Source organism: Lagopus leucura, unplaced genomic scaffold (genome assembly GCF_019238085.1).
Source record: "Lagopus leucura isolate 7727_CA_CO unplaced genomic scaffold, USGS_WTPT01 Super-Scaffold_100030, whole genome shotgun sequence".
Lineage (NCBI taxonomy): Eukaryota > Metazoa > Chordata > Aves > Galliformes > Phasianidae > Lagopus > Lagopus leucura.
In genome coordinates this window covers 2,410,353-2,436,537 of record NW_024962281.1, presented here as the reverse complement: position 1 = coordinate 2,436,537, position 26,185 = coordinate 2,410,353, and the positions used below count along the sequence as shown (strand labels likewise).

Sequence of the window (26,185 nt, the reverse complement as noted above, 5' to 3'; positions counted from 1 at the left end):
CTGCCTGGAGCAATGGCTGTGCAGGGCCTGGGGCTCCTGCACCACCAGCATCAGGTTCTGCAACTTTACACGACTTGCTGAGATCCTCAGCAAAGCACCCAGCCTCTTCTGCTTTCCTTTCCCCATCAGTGGATTGAAAATAACGATGCTCCTCAACACTCTGAAGGCAGCTCCTCCAAATCTCAGCTGAGGATTGGAAAGTAAAGCCATGAAAGCACAGTTCTGTGAGGCTCCAGACTTTAAAATGAGCTCGCTGTAATCTAGGACAGGGCTTGGGGATTCAGCAAAGTCTGTATTTAATGTATTTAATGCAGACAGCGGTAATAACACTGAAACTATGTGTGTTCCCAACGAGCTTCAGGACTCTCCTCCAAGGAGCTCCCAGCCCCATTAAATACCCTGGAGCCGCGTGCTCCCAGCAGAACTGATACTCTCTGTCCCATGAGCCATGATCAGGGCGGTTTGCAGAGCACCAGGCCCTGGGCTGAGCAGCAGCAGGCTCAGCACAGAGGCTTGGAGTCAAAAGCTCTGAGCAGTGGAGAAAAGACACCCAGGAGCACTGGGCACTCCTTCAGAGCTGTGCCTCCTGACCTCCTTAATCCCCGTTACACAAGCAGCCTGTGGCACAGCCCTGCAGCAGGTACTCGAGGTGCGTTGCCTGGCTTTGCAAAGAGCTCAGTGATGCAATCACAAAGCTTCATGTGGGGATTGATGCTAACAGCACTGCTGCTGAGTATGCCTGGAGTGTGGCTGCTCCCCACACTGCAAAGTGAAAAGGGTCTTCTGCTCACTGCGCAATGCAACTCACAGGGCTGCTCTTTGCTTCAAGACCAAGTTAATGAAAACACAAAAACCTAACGGTGCCCCACACGCTTGCTCAGCAGCAGCATCTGAAACATACCTGGAGCAGCAGTGCCAAGCACCTCCCAGACCTGAAGAACAGGTCCTGGGTAGCTTGTAGTCAAAGGCTGCATCCATCACTCATTGGTCCCATAGGAGTGAGCACTGATACGGAACATCTCTTACATACGGTTTCAGCAGCTGAAACAGCACTCCTAAGAAGCAGCACATTCCCTCCTGATACACTAATATACATGGCAAAGAGCTTCTTGTTACTCAGAGTCACAGAATCACTTGGTTTGGAAGGGGCTCTTAAAGGTTACCTTGTCTCACGCTCCCCTGCAATGAACAGGGACACCCACAGCTCAACCAGGTCCCTCCACCTCTCTGGGCAACCCGTGCCAGCACCTCACTGCCCTTACTGAGGCACCCAGCAGAGTAAGATTTTTCATGGAGCACACGGACACAGCAAGAGGTGCAGAGGCTCTGTGATGTGCAGAGGATGCTGAGAGAAGAGACAAGGAGCGTGACCCCGGGCTGGAGATGGGAAGTACCACGGGGCCCCATGAATCATAGCCAGAGCTGCAGAGTGCACCAAAATGGGAAGATGGGCAGGAGGTGCATGACAGCAAAGCAGGAAACAAAAATGAAAGCAAGCAGGAGTTTATGCCTTGATTTAGCAAGGTAGCATTTAAAAGTATTTGTATCAATCAAGAGCTTATTTAAACGAAGGGCTGAAAATTGGGATCAGCCAGAAAAGCACAACAAACCTGAGGCCATTAGTCTGCAAGTGGGTCTCAAGGGCACTTGAGGGAAAGAAGTAAGTGGACCCCAACACTCTCGAGGATCACATCTATCCTGGGAGAAGATTATGTGGTAATAAAACACACTCAGCCAATTCCCATGGTTAATCATCTCTGCAAACGGAATGCTTCAGTTTGGCTGAAGGGAGAAGGCTTTTTTTTCCCCTATATTCTCCCTTTTAATACACCAGATAGAAATAATAAATAACCCCACACAGCACTTCCCTTCCGAAAATACTTTGCCTTATGACAATGAAGGCTTCAGCCACTCATCTTCTCACTACCTACATTCCAGTCTAAATTAGTCCTGTCCAGTGTCCATAAATAAATCAGCTTAGGAAAGTCAGTGGAAAGATAATTCTGCCAGCAACCTTCAGAGGATGCTGATCCTGCTGTGCTGCCAGCTCTGCTCGCGGGGGAATTCTCCTGCAGCACACTCCAACTTTAAAAAGGCATTCTACAATTTAAAGGGATGATTTTCATTTTCTGTTTATTAAAATAGTATCCAGAAGGCAGTCAGACCAGACGCCCAAGCTTCTTACCAACTTAAGCTCATGGATTGTATAAGCACTGTTGCTTCCGAATAGCGGAGCAGGTGTGAGAAAAGGAGCACAATGGTGAATGGGTGACAGGGCTGGGGGCTGCACCACAAACAGCACTCTGTGACCCTCCATGTGCCCAAGCCCTGATTTATTAATGGTTGTTATGCCACCTCTATGGCTCCTATGAAAGTCTGTAACACCATAAGCCAAAAAATGATAGTCTGAAAGCTCAGTGCTTTAAAAAAAAAGAAGGGAAATCCGAGGAGATATGACAGCAGTCAGGCTCTACATGACCTGGCCTGATGTTGAAAGCAGCACACAGGTGGAGGGGAGGCAGCTGGAGGAACATCTCTGGGATGTGGGTGCAGGTCCCAGCAGGTGGCTGAGGATGCTGCCCCCGTAGCAGCACAGTGTGGGAAGTGTTCCCACCCAGCTCCCACACCAGAGGACTCAAGATTTGGCAGCTGTCCTTGCAAACACGTAACAGAGAGAATCAGGATCAGCTCAGGGGGGCAAAGGTGGGGAATGCAAACCCTCGGCCGTGCTTCCCTCTGCTGTGAGGCCAGCCTGCTGCCAGCACCTTACCAAGCACATTTCTAGCAAGAAAATCCTTTCCACACAGACCTGCCTGGTACATCTACATGGCAGTGAGCAACTCCCTGTAACTGCACCGTTTGTCACTGCTGCTGCTGGGCTGCACGGCTTTGTACCTTCAATTCCATCCCTGCGGTCCCCAGCTGACCGAAATCTGCACTGCAACTGAAGACTGCGGTATTTTTCCTTTCTGCCTCCCTCTTGCTTGGTATAACCCAAACCTTCAGCAAAGCACTCATTACAAACACCTGGGCACGGTTACATGCATGGCTCAGCACTGAAGCTCCTGCCTGGCTCCTTGCTGCTGTTTCAGGGGAACAAAGCAGTTGGATTTAGCCCTGGGTGGATGCACCAAGCTCCTGGAACAGCAGCTCTGTGCCCAGAAGCCCCCCCCTTCATGACTGCACAAACACCAGTAACTATCTCTCAGCACAGCCACAGTCCCTTTGTGCTGCCCAGACTGCTCAGGAAGGGTTAACACTGCCTGCAGCATTGGCCTGCCCTCCAGTACAGCAGCCAGTGAGCGAGGCTGCAGGTGACGTAATGCCCGGCTGGCTGCGGGATGCGCATCGTGTCCTGCATCCCGTCCTGCATCATGGTATCACATCCTGCATCCCATCCTGCTGGGGGCCAGCCAGGCACCTCGGTGTCCCCAGCCAGGCAGGGACCAGCCCAGGTTTTTCCCAGCGCTCCCCAAGCAGAGGTTGCTATAATAAATAAGCATTACAGGCTCTGAAAGCATTTACAAGTTTACAGCGATTGCCACCACGCAGCTCTGTGGGTGCACCCTGCACAGCTCCTCTTGCAGCTGCTGGCACAGCACATGTCCTGGCTGCAAAAATCCTTGTTTAGGCACTGTGGCTCTGGCCACGGTCGGGCTGCTCAGGTTTGCAAATCCCCTTCTGAGAGCCCTGTTTTGTTACAAACAGCAGGGAGGTGGTTGGGTGGCCCTTAGGGTGCAGACACTGCACACAGGCTCTGTAACTTGTCCTGGAATCTCCATGCCACGGTTAACAGGGACCATCAGGAAAACGCTCCCTTTTGTCCTCTGCATCTCAAATCTCCTCTGGCAGCAGCCTGTGAGCAGAGTAGGTCCCTCCAGCCCTCTGGTGTGATGCAGTTCTCTAAGGAGAAAGCAATTCACTCCTCTTTGATGTATTAAAAAGAGAAAAACAAGCAAGCAGGGGAACCAAACAGCCATCTTGTTAAGCCCAGACAGCTCTTCCAGTTTCGCTCTGGAGCGGTTTATCACCATATAAAAGCCCGATACCCAGCAGACAAAATGAAGACTACAGCGCTGATGTTCCTGTCTCTCTCACAGTTATATTCCAAGCCAAATCTCCCCGAGACTCAGCTCAACAGATGAATTATTCAGGTCTCAGCTCTGATTCCACCAACAGAGTACAGATGTTTTTCTGCTTGACCAGAGCATGGCAGAGTCTGGGGGGGAAGCAAAGTAACACAGCTCAGGGCTGCTATCAGTGAAGGCAGGGAGGCTCATACATATGTTTGCTGAAGACAAAAAATGCTGCTTCTTCATGTAACTTCAGCCATGCTACTAACAATAAAGCATCTGGAATTAATTGTCTTAGGCAGATAATGCTTCCACAATTATTTCGATAATGCAAATAGCCCAACTTTTATTTCTAGACACCTACTAATGGGGAGCACAGGAGGCATGAGCGACAGCAGCAGTCCCACATCTGCTGTTCTGCAAGCAGGAGCTTCCCCGTCCCAAGTCCTAAATCCCAAATCCTAAACCTACCCCATGTGACCACCAAAGGAGTGCAGCTGAAGCTCACACCGAAGCTGGGGCGCAGGGATGCGTGCTCCCTTAGTCAGCACGGTGCAGGCACACAGGTCTCCTCTGTGCACAAACCCACCCAAGTGGAAGTAAGGCTGCGAGCAATCTGAATGGGCAGCAGCCAGGCTCTGCAATGCACTTTGAATCACTGCTTTAACACTGAACCCTGAAACACAGGACGACAGTCCCTGCTCCGAGTCACCAGAGGCAGAGGGTGGCCTGGAGGAAACCTCTGCCTTCCCACCACCACACTGCTGCAAAGCAACACGTGTCTCAGTGCATCTTCCAGATTCTCTTCAAATGCACTGCAGAAACTCCAATCTACCACCAGCCCTCCCTCAGCTCAGCCAGGTGCAGCAGACACGGTCCTGCAGGCTCAGCTCAGCTCACAGAAGTGCAGTTCTCACCTGAGTTCCATGGGATCACCAACAGCAGCTCTGGACACAGAACAGCTGATCCCATCATCACCGCTGCTGGACCATCCCGGCCCTCTCACACCTCCGAGGGGCTCTCGAGAGCTTCTCATCTTACTCAGCAGGGATGCAAGGCGCACTAACCCACAATGAGGGGATGGAGCTATAATTACTGCAGCAGAGCTCGGACCCACTTCTGGGTGGGGAAGGGATGAGGTAGAGGATGGAGACGGGAGGTGATGGAATGAGATGTGGAGACTCCACGGAGCTCCCCAAGGTTGGTGGAAACCAGCCCTCTCCTTCCATCTATCTACTGCTGGGATATGCCATGTGCCACATCCAGCAAAAGTCACAGACATCCACAGGGAGAACAAGCAAATATTTTGAACACACATCCAAGTAGCTCAGCACTAGGCAAGAACATGCTGGATTAGCATGTTTCCCGTAACAAACTAATAAAGGTGAGGATTCACTGAAAGCATACCTGAGGATTTGTCAAGCAGGCTGTAAAGCAGAAATGATTAGAAGTAACAAAGGAAGGCAATCATGCTCATCCCCTCTCCAAGCACTGGATACAAAATCAGTGCTGTGCCCCAGCCCATGCTGATGCTCCTGTGCTTTTTCTCCCACGGTGGGGACCCCAAAACCTGACACCCCCACTGGGGCTGCAGCTCCTGAGAGAGGAACCCACTCACACGGACCTGACGGAGCCCTGAGCTCACACAATTTCACCACAGTAGGTGGGAAAAACAAACGAACAAACAAAAAAATACAACCCAGGCATCTCATGTTAAAACAACAGCACAGCTCCAAGAGACACACAGAGTGCTGCAGAATCTTGCCTGCTCCTTCTGCAGCAAAGCCCGAGGGAAGCTGCTGATGAGTCAACAGGCAGCAGGCAGCCGGCTGCGGGAGGGAGGGAGGGAGGGATGGGAGGAAGGAGGGAAGGAAGCGCAGCCCCGGCTGGGACGTAGTGTGCTGGCTCCATACTCCAACAGAACTGTGGTAGATGCTGGGGCACTTCCTGGGTTCAACACCTGGCAGCCCCACATTTTGCCCAGGGCTCCCACAGCAGCATCATACAGCACAGCCAGAGCTCTGCTCCACCTGCAGCTGTGCTTCTGGAGGACATGGGATAGAGGAGACTAAAGGGGACGGTCACATCACTGCCCGGATGGCGTGGCAGCCGTTCATCCTCTCCCACTGACCCACCACCAGCATTTGTTCCTTCCTGTTGCCACAGCACTTTCTGTTTTCTGTTCAAACAGGGCCACAGCAACGATGCAAGGAGAGATCTGCGACGCCAAGAATATCTGGGAACCCTGCCAGCAAGAAGCAGCCTTCCTGCTCGTCCTCCCGCTGTGCGCACATTCACAGGAAGCAGAGTATACAGCACATACTGATGGAGCTTAACGTGAGCTCCCAGAGCTGCCTCAAGGTCCTGCCCACATCCCTGTCAGCTCAGGGAAGGGAGATGTTAAACGATTCAGTAAATAAGGAACTAAAGACTTACAGGTGCACAGCACCAGAGATAGGGGCCAGTGCCACATGGAACGATGCTCCTGGTGCACCAGGATGAGCTGGGGTCAGGCTCTGTACCCACTGTGAGGGAAGGGCTCTGTGGTCCCATATAAGAAACCATGCAGAAAGCAAAGAGCATCTTCCTCCAGAGCTCATCATGGCATAACTGTGGAAAGGTAGAGCTCATAAAACCATAGAATCACTGAGGTTAGAATAAACCTCTCAAATCCCCAAATCAAACCCAGACCACCCCCACCACATGGTCAATGACCATGTACCCAAGTGCCACCATCACCACAGCTCTGGAACACCTCCAGGAACAGTTCCTCCCCCACTCCCTGGGCAGTCTGTGTCCGTGCCTGACTGCTTAGAGAAGAAATTTTTCCTAATACCAAACCTGAACCTTCCCTGGAACAACTTTGGTTGCCCCAAAGGTTCTTGTTCCCAGCTGGTGACTGAATGGTCCCCACACTTCGACGCTCCCAGACCACCAGGATAACTGCATTCGGTGCTGTTTCCTTACTTGCTTGCCTTTAACCTCAATCTGTGATGGTCCCACTCTGCATCCAGCACCCTGGTAATGTCTGTGCTGGGGTTCCCACATCTGTGAACCCATCCTGGGGCTACATGGCTCAGCCCTGCTACTGGGCTGCCCAGGGCACCTCCTGGCTACGGGACCCAGAGGAATGGGAAACACCACTCTTGGGAGAAACTAACTCCTCATTTTCCCTGCTCTCATTTGCCTTTCAATGGCTTTTAGAGCCAAGCTTTGCCCTTGAGGCTGTGGGCAATTCCCAAGCAAGCTGCTGCATAAAATGAACCTCCTTTTAAGCACTGATGAGTCAGGTTTGTGGTGAGGAAGCATGCAATGTTCCACGCTGCCCAGCGGCTCTGCTGTGCAGGCAGCACACACATGGCTGGTGGCATCCAGCCCCGGGCACCAGAGCACAGTGACACGGGGGCCAAAGGATGCTCTTCCCCTGTGCCTCACATCAGTCTGCAACGGACCCCGTGTTAAGGCGGTTCTCAGTGAAGGCATTTCCAGGCAGCTGCTTTCTGAGGAAAGCATGCCTTAAAAGAAAGCGCTTTCCCCTTCTGCTTCACCCACAGCTTTGACATTTTAGAGCTCCAGCAAAATAAAACGTTTCAAAATCTCATTTTCAGCTTTGGATTTGCACAACCTATAGGCAAGGCGCAAGGAGGAAGAGTGCACTTCTGAGCACCCAGGCAAGAGATTAGAAGAGCAGCAGCTCTGTGCAACGCACCTTTCAGTGCATTTCCCCCCACTTCTATGGGCAATGCTCTGTAACACCACATTGAGATGTGGCACAAAGCAAAATGCTGCCCCTGGCAGTGCTGCACCTGAAGCTGTGCCAGCTCTTGCCCTGGAGGAGCAGCAGCCATTGGGCTCTGAGCTTCCAGCCTGCAAAAAGCTCAGTGCATCACCAGCCCACAGCACTAAAGTGATGTAGGATTTAGGGCAGTGATGCTATCAGAGGGACAGAGTACCCCACATCATGTGTGCTGCCCTGCCAGAAAAGGGACGGATGCATCAGAAAAGGCACCTGCACAGCCATGAGCTCATCTTGCTGCGGTGGGAAATATGCAGCTGTCCTCTGGGCAGAGACCCACACAGAGACAGAGCAACACGAGCAGAAGGCCTCTGTGATTTGGTTCTGGTCTGCAAAGAAACCCTACAGGAAGCAGGACAGAGCTGCCAGCGCTCAGGAGCCCTGGGAACAAGGGGAGGGGAGCAGACAGAGGTGTGATCTGCCCACAGAGCTCACAGCCGGCTACCCAGGAGCAGACACAGCACTGCCAGGCAGATGCTGCTGGGGTCAGCTGCAGAAGGGCACCTCCAGCAGGGCACTGCCAAGCTATCACTTCTCAGCTGGAAATAGCCCCAGCATGATCCTCAGCTGGGGAGCAGAGCACTCACGAGCACAGGCTGTGGTTAGCTATCAAAGACAACTTTAAAAAGATATTCTACTTGCTGCTTTTTTTGTTGTTGTTTTTCCTTTTTTTTTTTTTTTTCCTCCTCCTCTTTTCTTAAGGATTAAATCAACTCAACAGCCCCCTTTACAACTTCCCTTTTGATGTGTTCAGACTCATTAAAGTTTCATTTCTTTCTCTGTTTTCCCTTGGGGAGAGCTGGGGGGTTGGGGGGGGTATGCACAAAAGTTTGCATCAGACCCGGGGCCGGCAGCTGCAAGAGCAGCTGTGGACGAATGGAGCTTCCATGGGACCAGTGCTGCCCCAAACCCCTCACTGTGAGCAGCACACAGCCCCAGCCCACCCCACAGCAGCACAGTGCCTGTGCCATGGCTCCCCATGCTCCCCCCATGGCATCCTCAGCCATGGCCGTTATGGGGCAGTGGCTCGTCCATATTTTGTTTGTGCCTCAGCAGCTGTTTTAGTGCCTCCTTTAAACTTCCCCATTTTAAAATAGCTAACAAGGTCCCGATCTAGGCCAATGCAAGGTCCCGCAAATGCCTGACTAATGCTGGGCTCCCCAGCCCTCTAATCTCTGCATCCCCATCACATTCACAACACAGAAGAACAGCTCACAGAAGTTTTTAATTTAGGGGCCAGCTCCTGCACCCCCACATCATGACATACAGCTCCATCATAGCCATAGAATGGGGATGGATTGGAAGGGACCTCACAGCCTCCCCAGTCCCACCCTGCACTTGCTGGCCAGACTGCCCAGGGATGAGGCATCCAGAGCTCTGCACAGTAATGCCAGTGACTGTCCACCACTGGGTAAAGAATGTCCTCCTAATATGCAATCTAAATCTCCTCTCTTTTAATTTAAAGCCATCCTCACTTGTCCTATTGCTAACTGTCCATGCAAGAAGTCACCCTCTTTCTGTCCACAAGCACCCCTCAAGTTCTGAAGGCTGCAGTGAGGTCTCCCTTCTCTAGGCCAAACAGCCTCAGCTCTTCTCCATACGAGAGATGCTCCGCATCTCTGAGCACTGAATCACAGAACCATTATGGCTGGGAAAAACCTCTAAGATCCCCAGATCCAACACAACTCATCCCACCATGCCCACTGACCACATCCCCAGGTGCCACATCTCCATGTTTCTGGAACACCCCCACCAGTTCCAATGCCAGACCGCTCTTCCTGAGAAGAAATCATTCCTAATACCCAACCTAATATTATCTTCACAGCTTCCCTCTGGTTTTCCCAGCTCAGAACCCCCAGCCACGAGCACGCAAGGCGCAGGGATGCTTACCTGACCACGGGCTGAGGGATGGCCTCGGCACTGGCTGGGACCTGCACGCCCTTCTCCCACTCCTGGCGCCAGGGGTCTGCCAGCACGTAGTACTCCTCAGGGCTGAGCTGGAAAGAGTCAGGGATCTTCATGGCTGTTATCAGGTCCGTGCGGAAAACCTGCAGAGGGAAAACACCAACAGTGGGTGGAGGGCAGGAAATGGGGCATGGCCATGGGCAACAGTGTGACAGATGTGCCACGTTGGCCTGACGCCGTGATGGGCTGCATTTTTCCGGGTGCTCACAGCAACGGGCTTTCTACCACTTTAACTGGGGCAAGAGATGCTCTTCTTACTCTTGACATGAAAGGAGATGAGCAGCTTTTGCACACCCACAGGCATGCAAGCACAGCCCACCTCACTGGGTGACCCTGCCCCAGTTTTGGCACTGCACACCTGCAGGTAACTCCAGATGTTACTGGAATCAACAGAAGGCATTTGGAGAGATTTATATGGCAACAGCTGACAGCAACTCCATCTCCAGAACTGCTGCAGTGGAGAGCATCAGCATCAGAACATCCCCACAGCAGCTCTGCTGCTCCGGCCACAGTTGGAGCCATGGCTACAGAAAACCAGCCTGGGGTTGGGTGAGGAGTTTGGAGCTGGTATGTGAAGATGGGCTCCCCGCCGCCTGATGGGTCGGTGGAAACACAAAGGCATCACTGAGCTGTGCTGAGCTGTAATGCCGTTTCACTTGCTCATTGTCTCCCTCATACCCGAGGGCAAAGCTGAGTTTACAGTCTTGGAAAAAAATTCTTTGCTTAGTGAACAGGAAAATCTCTGGCTAAATGGTGATATAGATGCCTGTGTCCATGCCCACAGCCAAACACGCAGAGGTTTCTCCTGACCCACTAAACTCGCTTGGAGACACAGAGCCCTCCGTGTGACAACCCCCACTCCTGGGCAGGGAATGGGCTCTCTCCCATCTCTCGTTTGGCCCTGCAGAGCCTTCCCCAGTGCACTGCGATGAGAAAAGCATTCCAAAATAACCCACTGCGGTAAATAAGGCTTTCCTTCCAGGGGACTGCCTGACAGCAACGGCGCGAGCAATCCTGTCTACTGCAGGGTAAAAATAAATTGTAAATGAAAATGGATGGTTTCTCCTTTCTACCATCTGCTATTAGCTGCAATGATGTCAATGATGCCAGCAGCCAGACTGGGACACCACAGAGCTCCAAGCACTGCTCCTTCTGCAGAACTGGGACAGACCAGGTGTTTCCTTCAGTGCTGCTTTGCCCGTTTCCAGTGTCAGCCTCAGATCGAGGGCTGCTTTGTGAGAGCCACAGTAGAGGCCACAGGACGGTTTTACATTTTCAATTCAATGATAACACTCTTTGGAGTGTTTTGGAAACTAAATCAGCTAAGATGCAGGAAACTAGACATTAACTAAGACCACTGAGACTGGGATTTAGGTCAGTTTGTTTAATCCCCAGAGCCTCAGCTGATAACCCAATTAGAGTTAAACACAATAAACAACCTTTTCTATGTTGGGACCTCCTGGAACTGTGCAGGTACCTCCATCCCATTGATGCTCAGAACCCTACAAAGCAGATCTGAGCAGCCCAAGCACAGCCCCAGCACATCCCTCAATGAACACAACCGACAGCCTCCATACTGCAGTCACACAGGGGCTCCATGTCAGAAAGATCAAATTCCTCTAAGCTTCTTTCTCACTGCAACAAATTCCTTGCTACAAGCACCACAGAAACGCTTTGCTGTGCTGTCAGTGCATTTAAAAAAAAAAAAAAGATTAAGATCAACACTAATTAAGCACGAGGAGTCTGCAAGAAGTCATAATCCTCACAGAGCTGCGTGTTGGTGTACCAGGCAAGAAGAAAACAAGGTCAGCCTGCTGCAGCTCCCTGCTACACGGCAGCACGCGGCCATGCTCCGGCCAGGACACTGCGCGCACACCTCACCACTGCACAGCCCTCACTGCAGCTCCTGCCCCCCGCACAGCACAGGCTCTTCCCCAAATCCACCCCTTCTGACTCTTCAGCTCGCATCCCCGAAGAAGCAGAGTTTTAATTTTAAGCCAAATAAGCACGATTGTATCTATTTCCCCAAAGATGATAAGGCGCATCGCGGGCTGGATGTGCAATCTTACCACTTCATTTATTTAGTCCTTCTTGGAAAACAGATAAGCTCGCACTTCCAAAGGCAGTGAGCACGCCAGCACTTTATCACAGCGATGCCTCTGTCTCTTCATGAAGAACTGGAACCGCTCAAATTATTAACTATCAAAGCAGAACACTTTAGAAATGATAGAACGCCAGAGAAATTGTAAAGGAAAGCAGATCAGTTGTCTGGAAATCTCCCAACAGCTAATACGCACAAATTGTAATCTAAATGTCTTTTTGTTTTGAATTGTCTGGGATTAGAGTTGGGAAAAGACTCAATTATTCTACTCAAACTCTTCTGAATTATTTATGAAAACTAAATAAAGGACAAATTGGGCACTGATGAACTGAGGACCTGGCGGTGAAGAGAAAGTTGTGTACCAGAAAACAAGCAATTTTCCCTCAATAGCACTGTTTACTGTTTCTTCCCTCCCATAGGAACCCACAATTTGTCTCAGCAGCCCGGCTGCCACCTGCCCTGTGCCACAGCCATGCTGCAGGGACCAGTGGGTGCTCACCTCGGTGGCACCTGGAGCCAATGGCAGCACCAAGAGGGACCGAGCAGCCAACTGTCATACACCGTATGGAACCAGCAGTCAAAAATTACAGATGTGAATTACTTCCCTTTGCTTTCATGGTACTGTGTGATTCCAATGGCCAGCAGAGCTCTTACATCCAGAAACACCCGGTCAACGTGACCGTTGGGTTACAGGCTCCTGTAGCTCTTGTTAGCTAAGTCAAGTCCTGCCATACACGTCCCATGGATCTTTGGGAGCACCAGGTACCTCTGGATGATGCTCCGCTGAACAGCGTGGAGAAGCCACACCTGCACCTGCCTCCTTCCACGTGCTGCCAAGAGCCGCAGGAGCAGCACAACAGCTTCTCCAGGAAAGAATCCCGTCATGGAGACCTCCATCTGTCCTCTGCCGTGTTCCTCAGCTTCACCACTGGGTTCCAGCTGACCTACAGGGCATCAACCCACACCGCTGGCACACAGGGCAGTGGTGACTTCCCAAAGGGTGACAGGGCCATCATGTAATTTGCTGCCCACTGGCCCCTTATCACCCGCTGCTGCCACTTCCTCATCCCTTCAACGCACAATGCTGGGCTGGCAGCCCATCCCAGAGGACCAGAAACATGAGAAATCAATGCAATTCAAGAGCCATCGCATTACCCAAGGATATATCCATCTTTGTTATTATTTCTGTAGTTCACTGTTGTGAAGCAAAAGCCATATTGATCTCTCTCAACTAAAACCAAAGACTACATTAATGAGAAACAACATAACTTCTGATTCTGACATCCTAATTTCTCACTTCACCTGGCTCCAGAAGGGTATTCTTGGGTGACTGTGCCAGCAACCCAAATGTCCCCTCCTGTGACCTGGGACTGTAGCCAGGGCTCAGCCCAATGTGGGTCTGCACTGCACAAAAAGCATCCTCCTCCAGTTCTGCATTTCATCTCTGCCCATCAGCCCTGCCTCTGTATCTTTCCACAGCCTCTCTGAGATCCCCATATCAATGTCAAGGTCTTTACACTCGCCTACAAACCTCCTCAATTCAGCAATGAGCCGAGCTCACCACTGCTCAGCTCCACGTAACGCAAGGACTGTGCTTTTAGAGGCAGCACACAGCAGGGCCAAAGCTGCCACTTACCCCACCAGCCCCACACGCTGACCCGAGAACATCAGATTCACATCCTTTACTAACTGCTTTCCACTTATATGAGATCAGCTGCTGGGCGAGAGCCAAGAAGCTGAATCTGTTTTGGTCTTTAAATCTAAACTAAAGAAACACTCGTCTAGCGCTGCTTTTAATTAGCTATGAGAAGTGCAGCGAGCCCGGGGACCATTCCGGGTTCTGCACAGTGGTGGCAATCCTTGTACAGGTTCTTGTTTGTGCACACTGGTGTTTGCACCCCCAAAGGTTCTGCAAAAATGAACCTCTCCCAAGTGCTCCACGCTGTAGAGCGCAGCCCCCTCCGACACCCAGCGTGCGCAGCAGCATCCCTGTAAGCTCCAGAGCAGCACTGGGAGCATTAGGCACCGTTTCTTCTGTGGTTGTGCAGCACACAACCAGCCACAGCTGGTTCTCAGCATGAAGCAGTTCTGGAAGCTCAGACGAAAGGTTTTCTTGAGGTTCTGGTTCGACACCACTCCTCCATCACCACCCATTCCACGAGGTCTCACCCATCCCACAGGTCTCTCCTCCCTTCAGCGATGCAATGAGCCCTTCATTCTTTCAAGCAGAAAATTGTTTGCTGTAGCTCATGAGTCACAAGGATTTTGAGAGAAAGAGAAAACAATGAGAACAATGGGAGCCCTGGGAATATCTTTTGGTTGGACAAACTGTCTTCATATCAGCTGGAGCTGGCACCTCTGCGGGTCCAGCCCTTGGCTGCCCATCCAGCTCCCTCCCCGTCTCATTTCCCAGGCATTCTGTCACACTCTTCTGGTCCGTTCCAAAAGGAGCAGAGCAGCAATGTGCAGTAGCAGGGCTCAGAAACGTGGCAGTGCCTGATGCGTGTCTGTAAGTCGTGATATTATCTGCCTGTGGGGAGAAAAATACTTACTCTCGTGTTCATTTGGGATCCAGGCCGCTATCTCTTAATCTATTCTTGTTTCCTCTTGAAATACTGAATGTTAAAGACCCAACGAACAAGAGAATTTAAAATAGGAACTAGAAGCATTTTCATCCTGCCCTTCTCAGCATTCAAAAGACAATGGCATTAATCTGTTAGAACCACGCTGGCTTGGGAAAAGCAACAAAGGCACCGCAGTCCAACCTTTCAGCAGTGGCATATTTTCTCTTCATTCAGCACAGTAGAAGTATATCCAGCCCTGCCTGGCCACATGGCCTCTTACAAATGTCTTTCTTAAAGCACGGAGAACCCAGGGTCTAAATTCACAGCGCCCTGTAGCAGCACGTACCTACTGCAATGGGAAAAGATTTCAACACAGAGAGAAGCGGTGCAACAATAATTGCTTCCTAGAAGGTAAATGATATAAAAATGAGGGCGTTTAAAAAGGGTTAAGTGCTTGTAAAGAGATGGAAAAAGACATCTTTCCCAACACGGAAGTCATATCTAAAGGAGAAAAGCAAAAAATAATGTAAACTGCATAAATCCACAGCTTCCCTCTCATCCTGAAGACAGCATGCAGCTGCAGTCCTGAGATCCCCAACAGGATGGGTCTGAGCGAGAGGGGCAGTGCTGACACTGGGTGAGATGAGCAGCAGCTGCACGGGGAGAGCTGGCAGCAGAGCTGTGGCAGGCAGCAGGGCGACCCAGGGCAGCAGGTACCTCTGCCCCCACAAAGCATTCCAGCAGTGCAGCTCGTGGCAGCGCTCTGGATCCCGAATAGTTCAGAAGCTAATGACTAACATCCTGGCTAATGCAGTGACTCAGATGTAGCATCCAAGAGAGTCCCCAAGCCGCTGATGGCTGGGAGCTGCAGGACGTAACCGGCGAGCATCATTACACACTTGCCTTGTTCTTATATCCTCTGCTTAGACACTGACAACTGTTCCCTGTCAGAAACAGGATAGAGGGCTGACGACTGCCATCAAACCCAGTGAGGCTTATGCTTGCATCCCTGCAGCCCTATGGCTAGGGCAGGATTGCACGAGAAGCAAAAATCCATACTTCAGGCACATCTCATCCCTGCTCCAGATTCAGCATCAAGAACCAGGAGGAGCTGAGAGCACATCCTCTACCCTACTGCCACCAGCAGCATCCCTGCACCCCACAGAACTGCTTGGGGCAGCAGCACTTGGGATTGCAGGAACCCTGCTCTCTCCAGCCCATGTCCAGGGATGAATGAGCCCTAATGAGATAAATGCAATCAGGAGATTAACGCAATCAGGCACTGCTGATGCAAGGAGCTGCCTCACCCCATCCTCAGCCCCGAGGCTTCCCTGCCAGCAGCCTGGTGGGCACGGGGACGGCTGCCACCTTTGTGAGCTTTCACAGAGCCCAAAGTCTGGGACACATCGGGAGAGAGCCCAGGCAGAGCCCTGTGACATGCACAGATAAATATAATCACCCTCCCTGGCAATGGCCACCATCGCGGATGTTTACAAACAGCTCAGTACTTTTCCATGTAAAGAAGCTTGTTTTTCCAGATGCCTCGTATTGGGTGGTTTTTAATGTGCGTAGTTAATCCCTTCTCACAGAGTCTTTCATAATAAACATCACCCCCTGACCCAGCTAATAACTATGTAACACTAATGCTTCTGATTTTTTTTTTTTATCTCCTGTGAACGCTGCCAGGGGAATGCAGATGGCAGCTCCTTCTCTAGCCCTCTTGCAGGGAAACAGGGACACAACTTTGGGAGGGACAGCAGAAGTTGGGGGTGATCCTCAGGCTGTCCCCCGACACCACTGTCCCTGCATCCCAAGCTGTGCCTGAGCTGCCTGTGCTGGGGAGCTGGCAGTGCACAGAGTGCTGCTTGGATCCTTGCAAAGCCAGAAGCCGTGTGCAAATCTGAGTCTAGGCTGGTGTTTGAAACAGCTGCATCACCCCAAAATGACCGAGGCAGGCTGTATGGCAGCGTGTGATGTCCAATAGCTTCACTGTGCTTTCCCTGTTACCTTCTCCATCCTCAGTATGATGATCAAGGCACCTGGCTATTTCACGTTAAGCAGGATTGACAGCGGCGTGTTGACAGTTTTGCTTTTCTCCACATTTGCCATTCCGGCACAGGATGCCCACCTGGCTCTATGCCCAAAAATCTCCCTGCACAAGGCCCTGCAGCACGTCCAATGGACAGAAACGGGCCACTGCTGCAGCCCAGCACCGGCACAGCATGCCCAGGGTGCCAAGGCCACAGCAGGACACGAGGCAGCTGGGGATGGTTTGGAAGATACTACTGCAGCAGAAATCCACAAACCAACACTCACTGAGGAGACCTCCACACCCCTGCTGTGTGCCCTGGGCCGTGCCAATGATGCCCAGCCAAGCCCTTGGCTTCCACCCGGAGCTGAACCCGGCTGGTATTGCACCCAGCAACTGCAGGGAAGATGCAAGATGGGGAATTCCAGCTGAGATCCAGACAGCTCACATCTGCTCAGGTTCCCACTAAACTTTTATAGTTGGCTTGTCAGCTTGAGCGTCCTGGCCCATCTCCAGTGTGCGGCACTGCGTGTCGCCTTCCCCACGTCCCTGCAGTTCCAACGCTAATGTGCTGCTGTGGATCACTCTACCTCAACAGTTACATGAACCCAGAACAGTCCTCCAGCATTGCACTGCCAGGCTCTGCTCCAGTTTGCTTGCTCCAGGGCTGCATGCTCTGAACCTGGTCCTCACAGGCCCTAATGTCCCACTGGGTGCCGCAGACACACCCCAGTAACATCCCCAGGGTGCACACCTGGCTCACCCCCATCCTTAGTGCCATCTCATGGAGGGGTGATGGTGTCTCAGCAGGGGGAGATACCCCAGACATTGTCTCTGTACCCGGGCCTCAGCTCACAGAACCCCCCCATCACTCATTCTGAGAGACACACTGATAACCACAAAGCAACATTCCCAGCTGTCAGCAGGCACTGACACCTGTACCTGGGCTCTTTGTTTGCTGTAGAGTTCCCAAGTACCTCAGCAGTCACAGCAGCTCCTTAGCCCTTAAGGCACAAGCAACCTGGGCTTTTTAAACCCCTGTCCACTGCCAACACATTAGATACATCAGTGTAAATCTGTCACAGCGATAAAAACTAAGCACAGCTGTAACTCAGGCAGTGACCACAGGAAAACCTCAAAATCTCAGCTCACAGCAAAGGGGGGATGTTACAAAGGTCTGCGCTCACCAGGCCACAGCCCAGGAGCAGCACAGCGCAGCAGCTAGAGGCAGGATTTACAGCCTGCATTCAGGGAGGCTGCAGCCCTGCCAGCTCCACCTTCAGCTAAACTTAGCTCTGTTTGGACACTGGTCTGGATGGAAACGTGTGAGCAATGTCACTCTGGCTTTGCTCATACCGCTCTGGGAATGAAGATGATTGCCACTAAGCAGAGCAGTTGCTACAATAACAGCTTGTGCTCAGTATAGTTTCTATGTCTATTGGAAACGGAGTTGAGCCATGCAAGGGCAGCAAGGCACAGCCAAAGGGCACCAGGTGGGCACCAAGCCCGGGATATCAGCCTAGGGCCACCTCCAAACCCCATCTGCATGAACAGGGCCCCTCTGAGAACCAGGAGATCAGGTCCTGGGCAGCACTTCACACTGTATACCTCAGAGGGCTTCTTCTCCTTCTGACGGGACCAGCTGGATTTGGTGCTGGGGATTTTGGAGCATCTGGACGCGGATGTGGTGTGACCTGCAAGAAGGCAGAAGAGATGTTACCCAACGAAGAGACCAAGTTCTGTCTGCATCACTGTCTGTGTCACTGCTGCCCCTACAGCCCCAAGCCAACCCTGGACAATGCTAGGAGGTGATAAACCCCAGTGTGGCATTACAGCTGTGCACATCTCAGGGTGCTTCACCAGAACAGATCAGCATCGCTTTCCTGATGCCACAGACGATGAAACAGAGCCCCTTGAACTTAAGAAAACTGTTCTCAAGAGAAGACATCAGAACTACCCAAAGCCATAAGAACAAATGGCTTCCATCAGGGAGTAAGCCAGGGATCTTCTGGAATCACCACTCAGGGAGGAGACTGAACTGTTCCAGCACGGATGCTCCAAGTGAAGGCCCTGAACCACTCAAGGACTTCAGACTCTGGCAGAAAAGATAGTGACCACGAGTATAAAACTTCCACGCCAGCAGCAGGATCAGTAACTTCCATACTGTGTGCAGCTCAGCAGCCCCCTCTGCACACGACAGCACACATCAGTAGTAGGAGAGTATTTGCTGTGGGATTTAGGATTGCTTTACTCCAGGATTATTATGAATGGACTCTCATTGTCCTGACTCGTGCAGTACTACCACTGCTGCTACCACCTCCATGAGGCAATGGCTGCTGAAGCCTGAAATGCAATGGGAGCTCTGTTATTATTTCCAGCTCATCTGTGTTACTACTACTACTACTGCCAGCATCAACAAAAAAGCTGTTTTCATTTGGTGACAGTAAATGATAAACTGATTGATGGTGGCATCTTTTGTACAACTGGATCCCTCCAGATGCATAACAGTATTTTGGGAGCACACCAAATTGGCTGTCAATAGGTCTACTGACCATTGCTTTTACCACTGAAGGGCTAAACCACACCGTGCCTATAAGCCAATGCCAAACCAGTGCCACGTGGCACTGCAATTACACAGGCTTAGATCACCACTACCACCACGCCTTCTGAGCAAAGGCACAGCAAAGAGGTCATCCTTCTGTTTACAGTTATCCTGCAGGAGAGCATTTGTCAACAGCTTCACTATCACCTGCAGCACAAGTATCAAAGTCCAACAGAGATAAGGGCACGATGTTTTATGCCATGCTAAAGATGCCTCAACCCCCAACGTGGTTCAGCAGTGCTGCTGCAGCGGGCAAAGCCCTGCAATAAGTAGGAGAGGAAAGCACTCTATTTATAGCTAAAATTCAGCACATTTGCACATGTTTATTGTTGAGCACATGCTTCTGCGCTCTGCTGAATGAGGATGAAGTGAGGTATGTGCTTGACAGCAAGCGTGGGCTTGCAAGCTTTGCTGGCTTGAGCCCTGTCCTTTTTCCCACATCCCTCCTCAGCTCACAGGAAGGGAACTGGAAGGCTTGGGCTTCACCTTGACCCCAGCAGAAGCCTCCCAACACAGCTCAGCTGAGGCCTGACGGGGCTCATGGCACAGCTCCCTGCATGAGTGGGGGACTTCCAGCAGAACAAGGAGCCTACAGCCCAACATCTCCATTGCTATCTTCTGCTGTACATCAGTGCTGCACTTCTGACAAACCCAACCCCACATGCAATTCATTGTGAAGCAAATCTCCAGCAAATGGAGCAAACACAGCTTCCTCAGCTCTTTACAAAGTAATTATTCCAACGCTTTCCCTCCTGGAGGTGAACCACTTCAGTTGTCTCGCCCAAAGTCTCAAATCAAAGGTCTTACTGTCAGTGGTGTCTGAGTTATCACTGCTGATCGAGTACTTCCGTCGTTTTTCTTCCATCTGCAACAAAAAAGAACAGTACATTACACCCCATGCCCAGACCCCCTCTCCGCACCCCTGCCTGCCTGCCCTGGGTGCCACCCCCCAACAGGGCACCCAGAGCTCCAAAAAGGACATGCAAAATCCCCACTAGGTTTTTATTTATCAGCACGTGGCTGCACTTCTTCCCCAGCTCTCCCTGCTCCCAGGCAGTACAGCGAACACACAGTGACTGCTCAGAGCAGTGCTCTGCAGCACACACAGCCCCAGGGCCCCGTGCAGCTCCACACTGAGTGATGCCCCACGAGGCTGCAGGGCCCGGAGGCTGTGCCCAGAACTACCGGGCTGTGCTTGTGGGAAGTGCACAGCTACAGGAATGGAAACTCTGTGCATTCTTCATATTTCTGCAGGGGAAGTCCATGCAGCACTGAATTCAAGAGGACCCCTGTGCAACGAGCCTGGGGTTTTACCCTCTGAGTCATCTTCCCACTCGGGCTGCACTGACTTCTTTTAAGAGCTGTGATGTATCTGCAGCCTGAAGCATGCTTCCCGCAGCCCGGACCTCCTCCAGCACTGCTGGGCAGCTCCCATCTGCTGCCACTGCACCTCCTGGATGAGATGGGCACAGGGCAGCGCTGCAGGGGGCTCAGAACAAGGCAGGCATGCCTGAGAGCAGCACTCCCTCTACCTGGGAGCTGAGCAGGCAGAGCTGAAGGGGAAGCACCTGTGTGAGCACCTGTGTTAGCAGGTGCTTGGAAAAAAAGGGGGGGGAGGAGGGGGGAAGGAGGACAAAAAGAAAATGAAAGCATAGGTTTTCACTTGTGAAGAGCTTGGTTTCTCAGGGTTCAGCAGGTGGTGATCAGCGTGGCCCCACCTCCACGGCTCTGATGGAGCTCTATGCATGGACCACCCTGCTGAGAGCCACAGGTTGCAGGCACCAACCCCATGGAATCCTCCCTGGTGCCTTCTGTAAAAACACTGTAAGAACGTGAGGCACAGAGACTCTGTGCTCCAGGGGAAGGACACAACTGCCCTGTGTGGTTCAGCAGCAGCACATCACACACACCAGAGGAGTTCCACTTGGGCACAGTTCCCCACTGCTCCCATGAGGCCCTCACAGCACCTGTACCCAACGATCTGCACACTGTGCTTCACCACACCAACAGAAGGGATAATACCACAAAGCACCACCACTACTGGGCCTGTTGCAAGGCATTGCCCTGTCAAAACGCCATTAAAAACGTTCCTTGAGAATATGGCAATGCTGATGCATTCCTCCAGTGATTCCCAGGTTAGCAGCTGTTACTAAACCAGCTGAGTTCCAAGCAACCGTTAGGTTTCGCTTGGGGAAAGAGGATATTGAAGGCAGATTTATTTGTAGCTTGCTTTCTTTCAGTGGAAATGCTACCTGAGTGCTTGCCTCCACTGGCTGGCTCTTGGAGCACAGCGATGGAGCTGTGCTTACTGATCCACGGAGCTGCCCAACACTGACAGCCCATAAACCAACACCAACAGGTAAAAGAACCGCCTGAGCTGGAGCACAGGAATGCTACTGAGGCCCAAAGACATTTCCAGTTCTCCCATCTTTGGCTTTATAGCAAGACAGCACCATTGGCATCACTGCCCTGCCATGCATCTTCAGAGCCCAGCACAGGGGTCAGGGCTGGGGCTGCTTGTGGCCATGGGGTATTTGTGGGATGAGTTTGTACTCACATGCAGAAGCGGCTCAACACCAAAGGTTAAATTGCAGCTCTATTTCAACAAATCATTTTTGCCCCCACAGGACAGGAACCAAGAGAGCATCCTCTGAACTAAACTGCATTTCAATTGCTCTGAATGAAACCCCTGACTGAGCCAAGTATGGGCATCTCTGAACACAGCAGCACCAAAAGGCAGCTCCAGCCCGGGCAGGGGACAGCACAGCAGCACCAACCTCCTGCAGGAAGGGAAACAAGGGACGAAACCCAAAGCTCGGGCAGACCTTTCAGAAAGTAACTTCCAGGACGCAGTTTCCTGAAGAGCTCATCTTCCAGAGCCCACCAAACAGTAGTAAACTGCGGTATTTAACAGAGGAATTTACTGTAGAAAAAGGGTAATTGGGCAATTTCCCCACCTGGAGCTCAGGGCTATAAGGTCTGATGGTGGCTGGGCACCCTGCTGGCATCCCTCCACCCCTGCTGCTCGCATCCCAGCCCTCGCACCCCGGAGCTCTCTCTGCCCGTTCCTCCCCCCACCAGCCTCCAACTCTGTGTTACAGAGCCATTCAAAGTCTCCACAAAACGCAGTGCATTGCTCCAAAATTAATCCTCCGTTTACATTAGGAGCTAATTTCACCTTTAACTGACCCGTTCTCCACATGGCATCATTATTAAAGTCATAAACAAATACCAAAAAAATTTGTAATACTTTGAAAAGGTCGCTCTTAGGTCAAACTTGGCCCAAACTCTGGCTTTTACAGAGCCAGAAACCAGGAGAAAGGTTTCTATGTATGCTCGCTTAAAAGATTCAAATAGAAACAGATGTGGGTTTCTTTTATAAACAAATGAACATCCCCCTGAAGTGTCTGCAACTCGACTGGACTGCGCCAATGCCTGCAAACCCGAAAACCGGACTGATTGCGAACTAACACATGCTCAGCATCGCCTTTGTTCCAGCTGAAAAAGGCAAATAAATGCAAAACCGAGGAACGCGATGGCCAACCATCAGCCTAAACAAATTTAAATCGGCAGGACCTGGGGCGAAACAGCCGCGGGATGGGCAACAGAACGGGGGTGAGCGGCGGATGGGGATGCTGCCATACCCCGTGCCTCTGCATCGAGCATTCCCGCCGAGGGAAGTGCCGGTGTGAAGCATCCCCATCGCCGCTATGGGACGAGGGCGAGTTCTCGGGGATGCGGTTTTGCCCGGCCCACGGGAAGAAGTCGAGGAGCAGAGAAGCGGAGGCAGACTCAGAAGCACCCGCCCAAACCCTGAGCTCCTGTCCTGCCGTTCCCCAGGTCCCACCAGTAACCAGGAAAGGGCTCAGGCCGTCCCCTCGCCCTCTGCCAGCCCCTTCTCAGCCCCTTCGCTCAGGGGAACCGCGGAGGTTTCCCAGCTCCCTGCGAGCTCCGCGCCCTGTGCATCACACGTGCGTTCGGGGATTCCCGGTGGCACCGCGTGCGGCGGCCCTTTGGGTCACCGAGGGAACGGTTCCGAACTGGGATAAGAGAAATTTGCGCAGGTTTGTCGCTTCTACAGGGAACACAGCACAGAAATCCGCACAATCCGCAGGAAAAGCAGAGCTCGACCATCGGCTCGTGGCAGCGCTCGGGATGCGCCGCGCTCCCCGCACCGCGACCTCCGCTCGGTGACAGTTGAGCAACAACAGCGGCTGAGATATGCGCTGTGTTTGCGAGCTGCAATGAGACTGCAGAAAACCACTTCCCTGTTTGTTCCTCCGGCACAGAAATAGGAACACAAACAGAAAATAGTGCCCCCAGCGGCACGCGCACCCGCCCGGCTCCGGACCGCCGCGTCCCGGCGCATCCCGGTGCGCCCCGGCGTGTCCCGGCGCGGGGGCTGAGGGGGGGGCACGGAGCCACGGGGCGGCCCCCGGCGCTCCCCCCGCGTTAACCGTTTCCCGGCTCTGTCTAGGAAAGCGGCACGTTGTTAGAAAGCTGCTCACGGAGGGGAGGGGGGGCGGTGGGAAGCTTCCAGCCCCGCTCCGCTGTCCTGGCGGCGCTGCCTTTTCTCATCACCGACCGGGGAGCACCGGACGGCCCCACTTCCCCGACGACACGACGTACTTTCCGAGCGGGGATGCCCCCGCAGCGTGCCCACAGCCCAGCAGGACGTGTGGACTCGCAGCCCCGCGCCCGGGGCGGGGGGAGCAGCGCTGCTCCGTCCCGAACCCTCCGGGGAGCGCAGCGCAGCCCCGGGCAGCCCGAAGCCGGCAGCAGCGGATGGAGGGGTGCGGGTTAAGGGCTGCCGGCGCAGCCCCGCGCCCAGGTGGAGCCGCCTCTCGCTCCAGCTGCGCCGCTGTCTCGGTTCCTAGGGGCACCATTTAATCTCATTTAAATTTAAATGAAAACAAGCCCTCATTTACTTCCTGTGCTTTGCCATTTTTTTGACCCAAATCTAGCAGAGGATTTTCTTTTTTTTCTAACTTTATTACTCACATTTCTAACTTTCCTTTCCTGACTTGTTACCCTCTCATTACTCATTCTGCCTGCAGCGTGTCCCGACACAGCACCGGCAATCAGCCGGGCCATCCAGGGGCCATCCCCATCCCGCTTCTCCGCACCGCACGGGGCTGAGCCACACCGGAGCCCCCCGCACCAAACCCCGCACTCAGTGCCCCGCGCCGGCCTTGTGCCCGCCTCTGTGCAGGGCCACCTGCCCGACTTTCCGAACTCGGTGCCCAAACCCCATCAGCAGCCACATGAATTTCATCTCCCCGCTTTGAAATCTCGCACGTCCCCTTCCCACTCTGTGCTCCAAGGCTTCATTTTTAGAGATCAGCCTCAATTTTCCTAAGGAAAACAAACGTAACCTTTGATGTAACCTTTCTGCGAGCTATTTTTGCTCCTATCTGAGCTTATTTTAACCTCGGTAGCCAATAAACGCTTAAAGGTCAAACCCCGTTCCTACGATCTCCTCTCACCCCCGGGGGAAAGCCGGAGCTCTCTGATTTTTCCCAAGCAAACCCCCTCCCTCCCGACCATCCCAGCGCCCCTAACTCCACACCGCTCGGTGCGGGGGGCAGAGCGGGGGGACGAGCTGAGGGTTTTTCCTCCAGATGCCTTCAGCCCCTTCCTCGCTCCGCAAGCGCTCGGGGTTCACAGCTATGAGGGTTATTCCTACCCCACCCCCCCGATGGCGGCAGGTGGGGAAGGGGCCGGGCGGCCCCGGGGGCAGCGGAGCGCTGGGGCGGGCGGGGGAAGGGGGGGGCAGGAGGCGGCCGCCACGCCTCCAATCCTCGCGCCGCCGGGCACAGCCCCTACGGCCCCCCCCCCCGAGCTTCCCCCCCCACCCCCCCGCCACCGGTAACGCGCAGAGCCCCCTGGAAACGCGGAGAGCGGTCCGTCCGCACAACCGTTCCCGCAGTCATTAATTTCGGGGGAATATAAGGGGAGGGGTTGCGGGGGGGGAAAGGAAAAAAAAAAAAAGGAAGAAAAAGCTGCGGGGCGAACCTGGAAAAGTTCGTGTTTACATCCCCGCCGCTTCTCGCCTCGCGCACTTTAAAACCGGGGAAGGGACCAACATGCGCAATCCGCCCCCTGGAAATGCCGCACATCCCCCAGCCGGGAGGAGAGAGAGACGAGTAAATAAATAAATAAATAGAGGAGATAGGAAAATAAATAATTAAAAAAAAAAAAAAAAAAAGCGAAGCGCTGCGAAATGCCCCCCCCCCCCCCCCCCCCACCACCACCTCCCCCCCCCCCTCCTCCCCATCCCTTCCCATCCGCCTCCCCCCGCGCAGCCTCACCTTTGCCGGAGCAGCGTCCGCGGAGAGTTGCGCCTGGCAGCGGGGGGCGGCGGGGAGGGGCGGGGCGGGTGGGATGGGGACGGGGACGGGATGGGGATGCGCAGAGCCCCTCACGCCGCTGTCATCGCCGCCGTCCCGGCCCTGCTCAGGGGCGGCCGCCCGGGAACTCCATGGCTGCTCCCAGCCGAGATGGCCGCTCGCAGCGCGGCCCGCCGAGCCCTGCCCGCCCGCCGCGGGTGCTCTCTGTTGGGTTTTTTTTCACCCCGCACTTCCTCAGGATCTCCTCGCCCCGCCGCTCGGGCTCCGGGAGGAGGGAGGCGGAGAAGCCACTTTCGGAGCAGGGCCGGATAATGGTGCTGCCGCTCCCCCCCCCCCCCCCCCCCCCCCCCCCCCCCCCCCAAATCTTCCCCCTTAATTTCTTCCCCCCCCCCCCCCCCCTCCGGGGCTCCGCGCGGGGCCAGGTGTCTCCGCTCCCCGCTCAGCCCCCGCCGGGCCGCGGGGGCCCCATGGCTGCGGCCGGAGCCCCGCGCTGCCCGCACCGCCCCGCACCGCCCCGCGTCCCGTTCGCGGCCGCCCCGCACACACCCCCCCCCTCACCCCTTTCCCCCCCCCCCCCCCCCCCCCCCACGCCCTCCCTCTTCCTTCCCCGCTCCACTCCCCCTCTCCCGGTTACGCACAGGCGTACACACGGGGCTGCTGCTGCAACCTTAAAAAAAAAAAAAAAAAAAAAAAAAAAAAAAAAAA

At 53.4% G+C, this 26,185-nt stretch overlaps 1 protein-coding gene across 3 annotated transcripts in view; it reads right to left on the bottom strand.

Moving 5' to 3' along the window:
* Positions 1 to 25,528, bottom strand: part of JADE2 (jade family PHD finger 2) — a 53,837-nt gene extending 28,309 nt beyond the window's left edge. The window contains exons 1-4 of one of the 3 annotated variants that reach the window (XM_042881752.1): positions 25,442 to 25,528; positions 19,938 to 19,995; positions 18,137 to 18,222; positions 9,760 to 9,917 (exon numbers count right to left, since the gene is read on the bottom strand). In XM_042881752.1, the coding sequence (XP_042737686.1) occupies positions 9,760 to 9,917; positions 18,137 to 18,222; positions 19,938 to 19,995 (302 nt within the window). In that variant the 5' untranslated portion in view covers positions 25,442 to 25,528. Of the gene's footprint in view, positions 1 to 9,759; positions 9,918 to 18,136; positions 18,223 to 19,937; positions 19,996 to 25,145; positions 25,318 to 25,441 lie in introns of those variants that run through there. The other 2 variants (XM_042881753.1, XM_042881755.1) reach the window with 2 other exon arrangements.
* Positions 25,529 to 26,185: the final 657 nt, after the last annotated feature.